The 14,081-nt window shown below is 43.4% G+C and overlaps 1 protein-coding gene across 1 annotated transcript in view; it reads right to left on the bottom strand.

Annotated features, from left to right (window-relative positions):
- Nucleotides 1-549: 549 nt before the first annotated feature.
- Nucleotides 550-14,081, bottom strand: part of PIGT (phosphatidylinositol glycan anchor biosynthesis class T) — a gene marked incomplete at its 3' end in the record, with an annotated part of 38,724 nt that continues 25,192 nt past the window's right edge. Inside the window, exons 9-12 of the mRNA XM_082272327.1 lie at nt 6,970-7,170; nt 6,265-6,430; nt 4,897-4,980; nt 550-802 (exon numbers count right to left, since the gene is read on the bottom strand). Coding sequence (XP_082128453.1) covers nt 550-802; nt 4,897-4,980; nt 6,265-6,430; nt 6,970-7,170 — 704 coding nt within the window. The remainder of the gene's footprint in view (nt 803-4,896; nt 4,981-6,264; nt 6,431-6,969; nt 7,171-14,081) is intronic.

Here is a 14,081-nt window from a genome sequence, read left to right on the forward strand (position 1 = left end):
CAGGAAGAGGCTGGCACTAAGGAAACTTTACTTGGCAGAACGGCCTGAGATTCAGTTGTAACAGGAAGGTTTAGGTGAGTGCTATAGGTGCAGGCTTTTCATTTCCCCCTTATCCCCAAGTGACAGAGTCTTTAAAGTTCTGAAATTTTCGCAATCATGCCGCTGCTTGATCAAGAATAGCAATCACTACCTATTACTGGTAGCTGGATTTACAACAAATAACAATCATCACCTGATGCAGAGCCGTGTCAGTTACATACAACGGAGTTCTTTGCTTGCCTCTGATGATTACTGGCCCTGAGACCCGTTTCAGTAACGAGATTGACTTTCATTTGTTGCAAAATCCAAGTTTTTAGTAGAACTTTGTCTTTACATACGGCATTGTGCAATCAAGAAGCCTCCAGTGTAGTACAGTACTTTAGGTTTTTTTTTTTTTTTTTTTAACAGCCAAATAGGTTGCTGAAACGGATTTCACTAGATCCAAAATGGATCAGTTGGACAACAATTTTCAAAGTCCAGAATAATGAGTCTGTATGAGCAACATAATGTTCACAAAGGAGGCACTCCACGCAACCTACGAATTAGGTTGGCAATCTTCTTCGCCAGTCCTCCCTGCTTTATGTCCTCCACCTGGAAAGTCCTTGTGAGAAGGTTGTAGAAAGAGCCGTAGCCCACAGCTACTACAGTGCATGTCAGACAGATAACATTGTAGGGCATGCTAAAATCGGGAGTAGGCAGATTCACAAGGAGAGGCTCGGTGTACAACCGCATGAAGTAACTGAAACCGTCTGATGATGGAAATCTGTACAGCACAGAATGAAAGAAAGGAGAAAAAAAAAAAAAAAAAGAAATTACTTTCTGATTTTAAAAGTGCACAGTTTGTAATGTTCTGAATTAGGCTCCAATTAAAATGGTAATAAACTTACAAAAAAAACGAAAAATACACAAATATCTGGCCCCCATGAAGGTTTATGCCATAATGTTCCAGTATGCACTACATTCGTCATGATGCAGCGCGGTGCTCTGCAGTCCATGGCACGCTTTGTGTGCCCTGAATGCAGATCGTATGCACGGGGGACATCATCGGCTATTGCCGATGTCAATATCCCCTAATTGGTGCATGTGTAGGAGATATTATTTGTCCCTACTGGTAAGCCATATTGTAAGCTTACCTGTAGGTACAAGTTCTAATACAGAGTTAAAGGGATTGTAAAGTCTCATGGTTTTTTACCCTAATGCATTCTGTGCTTCAGCTGTCCCCCAGACCCCCCCCTTGTTCTTACCTGAACCCGATCGTTCCAGCGACTAGCATGGGCCCAGCGGCTCCAGCCAATGTCTCGGGTCCTTTGGATAGATAGCAGAAGAAGCCATTGGCTTCCCCTGCTGTCAATCAAATCCAGTGACACGGGAGATGGGGGTAGAGCTGAGTCCTGCTGTCTGTGTCAATGGATGCAGCAGCGGGACTCATAAGTGCACCCGCACGGGTGCCCCCATGGAAAGGAGCTCTTCCTGGGAGCACCAGTTTAAGAGAGGAGCCAGGAGTGCCACCGGGGCACCCCAGAAAAGGAGGTTTAGGGCTGCGCTGTTCAAAACCCTTGCACAGAGCAGGTAAGTATAACATGTTTGTTTTAAAAAAAAAGCTAATCTTTACAATCACTAACTACCGCTTTAAGGCTGTTTCTGAACTCAAAACTTTTTTTTCCCCCTTGTGTCTCACTGAGAACAGAAAGTAAGAGGAAACCTCTCCAAAGTGAGGGAACCACCCTTTCAGCTAGTTGTCATCAGAGCAAGTGTCCCCAATGAAGAATTCCCTTCTACTACTGTTATGGGGACAATGTAAAATTTTAGATTTTCTCTCTCCTTGACAGATAATCAGCGGTCACCAGGACAAATCGGGAGAATGAATCTCCCTAACAGGGACAGAGACCTGACTGGTTCTAACTGCTCACCACTCGATCTCAAAAAAAAAAAAAAATAAATAAATATGAAAAAAAAGAAGTAGAAGAAGATTTAGATACTGTACACTTTGAAGTACAACCTTTATTTAGGCTCCACTACCACTAAAAACAACAATGTCCTCCTTACTTCCTCTCAGATTTTAAATATTTATTGCTTAAAATTAGTTTAGTTTTCCTTTATTTAGTTGGTTCCCCCCACCCCCTCGTTAGTTCTCACCAAGGCAAAAATGATGCAACAGCCCATATCTGCACAGCCTCCTGGAATACCCATGCCACACTTTCCAGGAGGCTGCAGTTCCATTCAGCAGAGAAGTCACATGAGATCTCTAAAAGAAACTACTGTATTCATCATGGCACCAGATCTCTGTCTGGGAATGTATACAAACTGGCGCTGCGTCATCAGGGGGCCGACTGCAATAACCAGGAGGAGACAGTCGGATGTCAATGAAAAAAAAAGAAAGGATGGCAGTGCGGGAGACCAGGCGTGTGGAAGCAGAGTGGTGGATTAGTAGTGGACAACACGGGTAAGTCCCTGGGCTGGTAAGTATGGTTAATCTGCTTAAACAGTAAAAAGGTAAAGAGGGATTGTAAAGAGGGATTGGGCCTTACATGGGGAAGTTCTTCTTTAACCCCTTGCCACCGACTTTACACATATGTGCGTCCCTACTGAAGTGGGTTCATGTATTTGTAATGGTAGCACAGTGCGCTCCCAGCACAGAGACCGGGCTTCTCACCGAGAGCCCTGGGTCTCGTATGAAGGATCAGGAACTGGGAGAGCCGATTCCCAATCACCTGATCACTGTAATCATCTCCAATTGGCTATCACAGTGATCAGACACTGTACAGCCCTGACCATTTGTGTGTTTTCTCCTCTGAATGAAGAGAAAGATACATTGCATACATACTGGATATGGTATAGGATACATTGTATCTCATGGTATAGGATACATTGTATCACATTGTATCTCAGTGTATCTTTGAGTAAAATACAAAAAAAAAAAAAAAAAAAATGTGCGGAGAAAAAAAAAAAAAAATGCTAGATCAGGATTTTATTTAGGTCAGTGTCAGGGTTAGAGTCAGGGTCAAGGTCAGTGTATTTTAGGTAGGAAAAAAAAAAAAAGAAGCCTTTTTAACCACTTCAATACTGGGCACTTTCACCCCCTTCCTGCCCAGGCCAATTTTCAGCTTTTAGCGCTGTTGCATTTTGAATGGCAATTGCGCAGTCATGCAACACTGTACCTAAACCAAATTTATGTCATTTTTTCCCCACAAATAGAGCTTTCTTTTGGTGGTATTTGATCACCACAAGTTTGAAAAAAAAAAAATGTGTTATTAAATTTTGTAAATAAATATGTTTTTTCCTGCACTGATGAGGCCGCACTGACAGGCACTGATGAGGAGGCACTGATAGGTAGCACTGATATGCAGCATTGGTGGGCACTGATAGGCAGCATTGATAGGGGGCACTGGTGGGCAGCACTGATAGATGGCAATCATGGGCAGCTCTGATAGGGAGGGCACTGAAAGGGTCCCTGAGCCCTGATTTCCATCCCTGGTGGTCATAGGTGGGCATCCCTGGTGGCCATGGGTGGGCAATCCCTGGTGGCCATGGGTGGGCAATCCCTGGTGGCTCCAGTGGCATCCCCCAAGGGTCTGCACTGGTAATCAATGCTCTGATTACCAGCACAGACCCCCCCCCCCCTTCAGGAGAGCCGCAGATTGGCTCTCCTCTACTCGTGCCCATCAGGCACAAACTGCCCATCAGGAAAGCTGATCAACGGCACTTCCTAATTACTATGTGACCAGCTGTGATTGGACACAGCTGGTCACATGGTAAAGAGCCTACGTCATTAGGCTCTTTACCGAGATCGGAGATGCGGTGAGTCAGAGTGACACACCGCAGCACCGATCGCCGCTTTGCATATGACAGCCAGTCAGGATAGTACAACCACTTTGCCGCCGTCCATCTGCTATAGGGCGGGCGGCAAGTGGTTAAGGCTCGCTTCACATATATGCGAATCTGATGCGTTTTTAACCGCATCCAATTTGCACAACATGTGAACCGGACCAGCTTTCAATGGATCCGGTTCACACATGTCCAGAACGACCACAGTTTGTTTTTTTAAAAAGAGCCCTTAGCAATTTAGTTGTGATTTCAAGTAAAAATTTGCACCTAAACCAGTGAACAAAATTGAAGTGGTCTCCGGGCTGCAAACCGCATCCAGACATGTGTGAACCCAGCATAAATTAGTATCTGTGTCAGAGCGTTAGATACTGTAGAGAAAAAAAAAAAAGGAGAAAACGCACACTATTGTTCTGGGCTGTACTACGGGTACAAACAAATAATAAATAATATACACATCTGTGGTATCACTGCGATCGTCAGGAGCAGGAGAATTTATTATAAACATTGCATTTCGGAATTAGCCCACTAAAGTTTCGAAAGTTGAACAATCGAGCGCATCAAATGCTTTTTCCAACAATTTTCTAACAGTGTATGACCAGCATTACACAAGTCAAACCTGCACAGGGTTGTGTTCAGGTGTTACTCTCAATCATGAAGGAGATAAAGTGCACCCTTTATATCCAGGATTATTTTCAATGCGTATAAAATTCAAAGCCCTGTGAGCACCCTGGGCGCTGTTGAGCACTCTATGTAGTTCATGTTTTTTTTTTCCTGTCAGTGAGTAGCTGCCTGCCCAAAGGAGGTACAAGCACACAACATAAACAGTCTTCAGGAACCCTGCTTTGCACCCATGATCTGCTGATTGAGGGTGCAATGCTTTGCAGGCTCCAAGTAAAATAAAAAAAATTTTACCTGCAAAAAGATGTGCATTTATCATTTTTTTTAAAAAGGTGAACTTCTCCTTTAAAGCCAAGCTCCAATTGGCAGATAAAAATGCACCTTGCAGTAATGTAGAAGGTAAAAAATACTTACAGTGTGGAGAAAAGTGGGCTTTCCTCTAGCTCGTCTGTTTTCAGGTTCCTTACACTGGGGATCAGAACACTCAATACTGAAGGGCTAAACAAAGTAAAAAAAAAATGTAAATAAAGCTTACTAACATCATTACAGAATATGATTAGACATATACACAATGTGGCCAAAAGTTTGTTGTGGACACCTGACTGTCACACTTATGAGCTTGTTGGACATCCAATTCCAAAGCAATGGGCTTTGATATGGAGTTGGCTTCCTTGTTTGTGGCTATACCAGCCTCCACTCCTCTATGAAGGCTTTCCACAAGATTTTGGTGTGTATATGTGTGAATTTTATTCCCATAAAGCCTTTATGAGGTCAGGTGCTGATGGCGGATGAAACAACTTGACTCGCAAAAGGTGTTCCAATTCACCCCAAAGGTGTCCAATAGAGCTTAAGTTATAGATTTGTGCACTCAAGTTCCTCCACACCAAACCATGACTTTATGGAGTTGGCTTGGAGCACAGGGGCACAGTATTAGGGAACAGAAAATGTTCTTCCCCAAACCTTTACTGTAAAGCAAGCATAAGAAGGAAATGCACCAGTCTAGTGCATTACCATCTGACTCTTTAATAAAATTAATGTCAATCTACTCATGAAAAATGTCCACAGACTGCAGAGTCTTGTCCCATTTGGCCAGAATCTCCCTTTGCAGGGACCTCGTTTGGAACTGTGCAAATGGAACTGCCTCAAAAAGGTAGACACCATCAGGCCCAGCATCCGCATGCAAGTCCGGAGGGATGACTATCTGCTGGACAGCAGGAGACGAGTTGCAGCCTGCAATTTCTGGAGCTTGTCCAGAGGAAGGAGCACTCGGGCTAAGGCCTAGTCCAGAGTCAGACCCAGATAGTCCAGCTTTGTGGACAGAACCAGAGCAGACTTCTGAAAAATTCAGAATCCATCCTAACTCCTTCAGAGTTCATATGGTAATTTCCAATTTTTCCACCAGAGCAGTTCACAGAAGGAGGTCGTCCAAGCAGCCCAGTGCCACGATCCCCTGTTGGCGCAACAACGCTAGCACTGGGGCTAACACTTTTTTGAAGACCCGAGGAGCAGAGGCGAGACCAAAGGTAACGCCTCAAACTGATAATGCTACTCTCCCACAGCAAAGCGGACGAAGCGCTGGTGACTGGCGCATATTGGAATGTGAAGGTAAGCTTGATGTCGATAGAGGCAAGAAAATCCCCCTGATGCAGGGATGCTACCACTGCAACCCGTGGTTGCAGGAAAGAAAAATCGCTCCATCTATGACCAGCTTAAGACTTTGTTTGGTCAAAACAAACAAAAACTGTTTTTCTACATGGAGAGATCTAAATAGTTAAAGATTACCTGACATAAAATCCATGGTTTGGGTCCGGTGGGTACTCTGTCCACTTCAGCAGAGCTCTCTCGAACTGGATACTAATCTTTGTGATGGAATTAGGAGGCAGCTGAACTAACATCTCAAGGAGATGGGGGCGCTGGCGATCCTTTGCCGGTACATAGTGAATATAACCTAGGTGTATAATAATCATTTGTTATTACAGTAGATGACAAAACATCCACTTTGAGAGGGAGAAAGAAAAAAAAAAAAAAAAACAACAGTTACATAAGATTTATAGATTATCAAAAATACCCACACATAACAAAAGGGAATTTCCACATTCTAAAATCTACTGGGCAACCATTTACTCCTAGCCCTGTATCTTTCATACATATTGTGTGTTGATTTCAAATGGAGGGCACGGATTAGTAACAAGGTGATTGTGATTAGCATGTACAAAGTGATAGTCTTTAAGTCCGTGGTTAAAATGGCAAACACAGAGACCGATTTTAATAACTATTCATCAGATACAACATACTTCATACCTTAGGCCGTAGTTGGCTACACAGCAGGAAAATTATCTTTCTATCTACCATGCACACTGCTCAGGGTTAAAGGAACACTTTCTACATAGTGAACAAATTCAATAATTCCTGGGTCACCAACCTACAATCTATAATTACATTGTGGATATCTGAAAATGCTATTGCTGAACTTCCTTGAATACTCACTTGGCTTGTTGTCCTTGCCCTTGGTGATGATGGTCAGTGTATGGACATACAGTCGGAGGTACCAGGGAACAGTCTCCAGTATCATAACAGGGAAGGCTCGGTATGGGTGGTTGTTGTAAATCATGGTGTTGATCACACCAGTTTGAAGACCATAACCACTCACATAGCGTTCAGCGTGAAAGACAGGGGGCTTTGGCTGACCTGTAAAGAAAAAAAAAAAAAAAAATTTAGGGAATTTTTTTTTTTTTACAAAAGCACTCTATGTAGTTGTATTTTTTTATATAAAATGGTAGTATGCCATTACATTATTGTCTTTAATATGTTACATATATTTTTAAAGTTTGCACAAGAAGAGAATGCCAAAGTATTGGCTGACAGTCCAGATTAATTTATTTCCCGCGCTAGTTGCACAGCCAATGTGTTTCAGGGTTCCAAGCAGCTAAAAACAGTAACTGGAGTAGACATTGTGTTTTCAATAAGATAACTCCACGGTTCCCTAAGTTTTTTTTGCCCAGGCCTATCCCTGTCCAGCCTGGAACAACAAGAAACATACTGGAGGTTTGGGTGCACATTATTATTTAATATATAAGATTTAAAGAACACTTTTTAAATCAGAGTATAGCATCAAGTCAATTAAACTCCTGGTATATTGATCTGGTCAGTTAAGTAGCAGGAGGCATTGTTAATCAGTTTCATTTGCTTTGGTTAACAGGTGCACTAGATCAGTGGTCCTCAACCCCGGTCCTTGTGGCCCACTAACAGGCCAGATTTTAGCTAGTACCTTGGGGAGATGCAGACTAGAATACTGCAAACACTAAGCAGCAAATGAGATCACCTGCGATGTAATTTAGTTATCTTGTAAACCTGGCCTGTTAGTGGGCCCCGAGGACCGGAGTGGAGGACCACTGCAATAGATGATGGGCAAAAATAAAACGACCTCCAAAACAGGAACGGTGTTACAGGTGGAGGCCAATGGCATTTTTTTTCCCTACTCATCTTTTCTGACTGTTTTTCACTAGTTTTGCATTTGGCCAGGGTCAATGTCACTACTGGTAGCATGAGGGGATACCTGGACCCTATAGAGGTTGCACAGGCAGTCCACCTCCTCCAGAATGGCAAATCAATACGTTCCATTACCAGAAGGTTTGCAGTGTCTCCCAGTCACAGTCTCAAGAGCATGGAGGAGATTTCAGGAGACAGGCAGTTACTCTAGAATAGCTAGATAGGGCAGTAGAAGGTCCTTAACCCATAAGCAGGACCGGTATCTGCTCCTTTGTGCAAGAAAGAACATGAGCACTGCCAGTGCCCTACAAAATGACCTCCAGCAGGCCACTGGTGGGAATGTCTGTCATAACAATCAGAAACATACCTCATAAGGGTGGCCTGAGGGCCAAACAACCTCTATTGGGCCCTGTGCTCACTGCCTAACACCGTGGAGCCCGATTGGCATTTGCCATTAAACACCAGAATTGGCAGGTCTCCCACTGGCGCCCTTAGATTTTCACAGATGAAAGAAGGTTCACTCTGAGACGTGAAAGGGTCTGGAGAGCATTATATTGCCTTTAACCTCATTCAGCAGGACTGGTTTTGGTGGTGGGTCAGTGAAGCATATCCAGAGTCTGGGGAGGCATATCCATAGAGGGACGCACAGACTTCGACAGGTTAGATAATGGCACCCTGACTGCCATTAGGTATCGGGACGATATCCTTGGACCCATTGTCAGACCCTATGCTGATGCAGTGGGTCCTGGGTTCCTTCTCGTGCAAGACAATGCCCAGCCTCAAGTGGCGAGAGTATGCAACAAGTTCCTGGAGGATGAAGGAATTGATACCATTGAATGGCCCCAATGCTCGCCTGACCTAAATCCAATAGAACAACTCTGGGACATTATGTTTCGGTCCATCGGACGTCGCCAGGTTGCGCCTTAGTCTATTCAGGAGCTCAGTGATGCAATGGTCCAGATCTGGGAGGAAATACTCCAGGACACCATCCTTCGTCTCATTAGGTGTATGCCCCGACGTTGTCGTCAGGCATACATACAAGCACATGGGGGCCATACAAACTACTAAAGAACCATTTTGAGTTGCTGCAATGAAATTTATCAAAATAGACTAGCCTGCTGCATCATTTTTTCACTTTTATTTTTGGGGATCTTTGAATTCAGCCCTCTGTAGGTTGATCATTTTAATTTCCATCAAACAAAGTGGCATCCTTTCGATCCTAACATTACCCAGTCCATATCCGTACAGATATCCAGTATTATATTTTTCCCCCATTGAGATCTGATGTGTTTTCAGTGTTTCTTTAAATTTCTTACAGTGCTCAGCATAAATAAGTACACCTAAAAGCTTAGTCAGAAAACCTTTACTTTATTTCCAGAATCATTTTCTATGGGACACTATACTACAAAATACTCCCACAAAAGCAGGGCATTGATTTCAACCAAGATTTGTTAAATTTACACACACAAAAAAGTATTTTTCCTTACAAATTAATTCAAGACCATGTTGCAAAAATGAATACACCCCAATGAAAGTCTAAAGCCTCGTACACACGCAACGATTATCGGCCGACCAATCGTCCGACTTTTGTCCAAGTTGTGTTTTGTTGGTTGGAATGTGCTTAGACTGAAAACAAATTTTCTCGGCCAACAAAAATCTACTTCAGAAGTGATTGTCAGGTGTTGGCTTTTTTTCTTTGTGTTTTTTCTTCTCGGAGCATGCCCAGACTTGCTGATCAGATTTTTGTCTGCCGAAATCAGTACTGACTGACGGAAAGTCGGTCGTTGTGTTGTTGGCCAACAAAAATTTTATAGCCTGCACACCAGATTTGTTTCGGCCGAAAAGCCGAAGTCGGTTGTCGAAAGCATCATACTAACAAGCCGAAAATCGGCCGATCGGACGTTGGCCGAAAATTCCCGGCCAATAATCGATGCGTGTGTACGAGGCATTAGGAGCAAAGCTAAAATTTTTTTCACAAAATCTTAATTAACAAGAATTAAACTACAGGTAAGTGTAATTATTCATTAACAGGTGTCCAGCAGACAGTTGGTTATAAAAGGGCGTTCCCTAACAAAGAAAACTCCTTCCCATTTCATGCGGTCAGCAATGGCACCACACGGAAGATAAATGTCACAAGGCCTGAAAAAGAAAATTTCTTTACACAAGAAAAGTGAAGGCTACAAAAAGATCAGCAAAGCTTTACTTAAGAGAATATTGTAGCAAAAGTGGTACAAAAATGTAACAAAGATGGAACTGCAACCATCTCACAGAGAAGTCAACACCTCGACAGGAGCGTCTTCTGATGAGAAGGGTTGAAGAAAAAACACCATGCAAGTCCACTGCAGTTCGCTAGAGAAGTAAAAAGCCAAACTAGGGGTGATTGCTTCCCATGACGCAATACGGCATGGACTGCAGAAGAATGGCATGCATGGGTGTCATCTACTAGGGAAGCCTCTCCTAAAGCCCATGCACAAAAAAGCCCACCTAGAATTTGGCAGGGCCCATGTTGAAAAAGAAGAATAGAACTAGGACTCTGTACTCTGGCGTTGAGACCAAGATAAATGTTTTTGAAACTGATGGTTTAAAAACTGTATGGCGTTGCAAAGGTGAGGAGTACAAAGTAAAAAGCATGGTGCCTGCAGTGAAACATGGTAGTGGCAGTGTCCTTCTGTGGGGCTGCATGAGTGCTGCTGGTGTCGGGGAGCGACATTTCATTGGTGGTATCATGAATTTATAGATGTACTGCTCTATATTGAAAGAGAAGATGCCACCATCACTCTGTACCCTTTGGTCGTCGTGAACTTTTCCAACATGACAACGAACCAAAACACATCTAAAGGCCACTGTTGCATTTTGTAAGAAGAACAGGGTGAAAGTCAAGTAGGTCTCCTGATCTGAACCCAATCGAACGCCTATGGGGAATTCTGAAGAGAAAAGTTGAGCATTGCTCTCCATCCAGCATCCAAGCTCTAAAAAAGGTCGTTCTTGAAGAACAGAAAAAAGATGTTGCAATATGTCGCCAACTTGATCATTCCATGCCTAGAAGACTTGGGGTGCTGTCCTTACAAATCATAGAGGTCACAAAAAATACTAGATGGAGTAGTTTTTGTTGTGGGATGTATTAATTTTTGCATTAACCAATTTAGAAGATTTTTTATGTCTAGTTTTATTTTTTTTATTAACCTTACTTTCATGTAATGGAGCCAAAACAAATGTTCTATAAAACTCAGTTTTGTCAAAATTTTGGAAATTGTTCTTGTGTTCATTGAAATATTGATTCAAATCTTACTTTTCAAAAGGGGTGTACTCATTTATTCGGAGCACTGTACATACACACTTTAAAAATATTTGTTTATGGAAATCAGTTTTGCTTCCCCTCGACTGTCTACTGAAACCTCTTCCAGACTGTGCTTTATAAGTGAATTCCTTCATTTACCTAGGGTGGAGAGAGTTACTCCTTCTATTCAAGACTACTTGGATCATAAATTGTTCACTCCTGCTTCAAAGATTAAAAAAAAAATAAAAATCCTAGTGCAGGCCACCCCCCCCCCCCCCCCCCATCAGCTGTTTGCTCAGGACCATATGGGCCCCTCAACTCCTCTACATTTTCTGCACAGTTCTCCTATATGGCCATCTCAGAAATGGTATTAACTTGTAGATTTAAAGTCTCTAGAATTTATATGGCATGAAAGACAACTAAGGCCCCTTTCACACAGGCTTTCTGATCAGATCCGCCTGTCAGTTTTTTTCAGGCGGACCTGATCGGATGCTCCGTGCACCCCAATGGAGCAGCGGATGTCAGCGGTGACATGTCCACTGACACCTGCTGCTATCCGATCCTGTCCGTGGAATCCAGACGGATGGAAACCCTATTTTCAATCCGTCTGGAGGATCGGATAAAAAACGGACGGGCGGTCTGTTTTTATCCAATCTCCCATAGTGGAGAGCGGGGATCTGACAGGTCTGTCTCTGCAAGTAAGCGGAGACGGACCTGTCATCCACCTGCTCAGTGGGGACCGGCAGATCGATCCCCGCTGAGCAAAACTGAATCGGCCGGGCGGAAAGCCCGTGTGAAAAGACCCTTTGGATTAAACTTTTTACTTGTCAACTCCAGAAAGATGCAGAAGGTTTAGTGGTACTCAACGACAAAATTTATTTTTTAGTGGCTTAACTACAACATCTTGGAGGGTGGGGCACTGAGGACCAAGATGACCATATTTATGGTTTTCTGGCCTATAAAATTATTAAAATACCACCTCCCCCTTCTTAGCAAAATTAAAAGCTGGGACATTTCTCTTATCCTACTCTACCCTAACCCTGTTAAATGTTTTTTGCCTTTTTTTTTTTTATGTCTAGATAAAGAAAAAAAAAAATAGCCAACAATATACAGTATCTCACAAAAGTGAGTACACCCCTCACATTTTTTGTAAATATTTTATTACATCTTTTCATGTGACAACACTGAAGAAATGACACTTTGCTACAACGTAAAGTAGTGAGTGTACAGCTTGTATAACAGTGTAAATTTGCTGTCCCCTCAAAATAACTCAACACACAGCGATTAATATCTAAACCGCTGGCAACAAAAGTGAGTACACCCCCAAGTTAAAATGTAAAAAAATTGGGCAAAACGTCTCAATATTTTGTGTGGCCGCCATTATTTTCCAACACTGCCTTTAGGCTCCATGTACACGGGACGTTGTTAAAAGTCCCTTTGAATGCTGGAATTTTTAGGACGTTTGAAACGTCCGTTCGGTCACGTTTGTACCCGCGTTTAGCGGCGTTTGCGTTTAGAAGCGTTCCTAGGTGTCAAAAAAATTATTCCCCTTTAAAATGGAAAAACGCGAACGCTAAACACGGGTCATCACGTTCAGACGCCGGGAAACACACGTTCGAACGCAAATAATTGCGTTCTAAAAACAGTCCCTGAACGCAACTGCCTGCAAATGACTGTAAACGACCTGGTGTACATGGACAGATAAGATAAAATGTAGATGGGTTCAGGGACTTCTGAAAAAAACGCCCAACTGCTGCTAAACGCCCATTTCCAGCGTCCGGTGTACATGGAGCCTAACCCTCTTGGTCATGGAGTTCCCCAGAGCTTCACAGTTTGCCACTGGAGTCCTCTTCCACTCCTCCATGATGACATCACGGAGCTGGTGGATGTTAGAGACCTTGCGCTACTCCATCTTCTGTTTGAGGATTCCCCACAGCTGCACAATAGGGTTTCCATCTGTAGACATGCTTGGCCAGTCAATCACCTTTACCCTCAGCTTCTTAAGCAAGGCAGTGGTCATCTTGGAGGTGTGTTTGGGGTTGTTATGTTGGAATACTGCCCTGCGGCCCAGTCTCCAAAGGGAGGGGATCATGCTTTGCTTCAGTATGTCACAGTACATGTTGGCATTCATGGTTCCCTCAATGAACTGTAGCTCCCCTGTGCCGGCAATACTCATGCAGCCCCAGACCATGACACTCCCATCACCATGCTCGACTGCAGGCAAGACACACTTGTCTTTGTATTCCTCACCTGGTAGCCACCACACACACTTGATACAATCTGAACCAAATAAGTTTATCTTGGTCTCATCAGACCACAGGACATGGTTCCAGTAATCCAGGTCCTTAGCCGGCTTGTCTTCAGCAAACTGTTTGCAGGCTTTGTTGTGCACCATCTTTAGAAGAGGCTTCCTTCTGGGAACGACAGCCATGCAGACCAATTTGATGCAGTGTGCAGCGTATGGTCTGAGCACTGACAGGCTGACCCCCCACCCCTTCAACCTCTGCAACAATGCTGGCAGCACTCATACATCTATTTCGCAAACACAACCTCTGGATATGACACTGAGCATGTGCACTCAACTTCTTTGGTCGACCATGGCGAGGCCTGTCCTGAGTGGAACCTGTCCTATTAAACTGCTGTATGGTCTAGGCCACCATGCTGCAGCTCAGTTTCAGGGTTTGGCAATCTTCTTATAGCCTAGGCCATCTTTATGTAGAGCAACAATTCTTTTTTTTTTTTATCCTCAGAGTTCTTTGCCATGAGGTGCCATGTTGAACTTCCAGTGACCAGTATGAGAGTGAGAGCGATAACACCAAGTTAAACACACCTG

The sequence above is a fragment of the Pelophylax lessonae genome (assembly GCF_965119305.1).
Source record: "Pelophylax lessonae genome assembly, chromosome: 11".
Classification (NCBI taxonomy): Eukaryota; Metazoa; Chordata; class Amphibia; order Anura; family Ranidae; genus Pelophylax; species Pelophylax lessonae.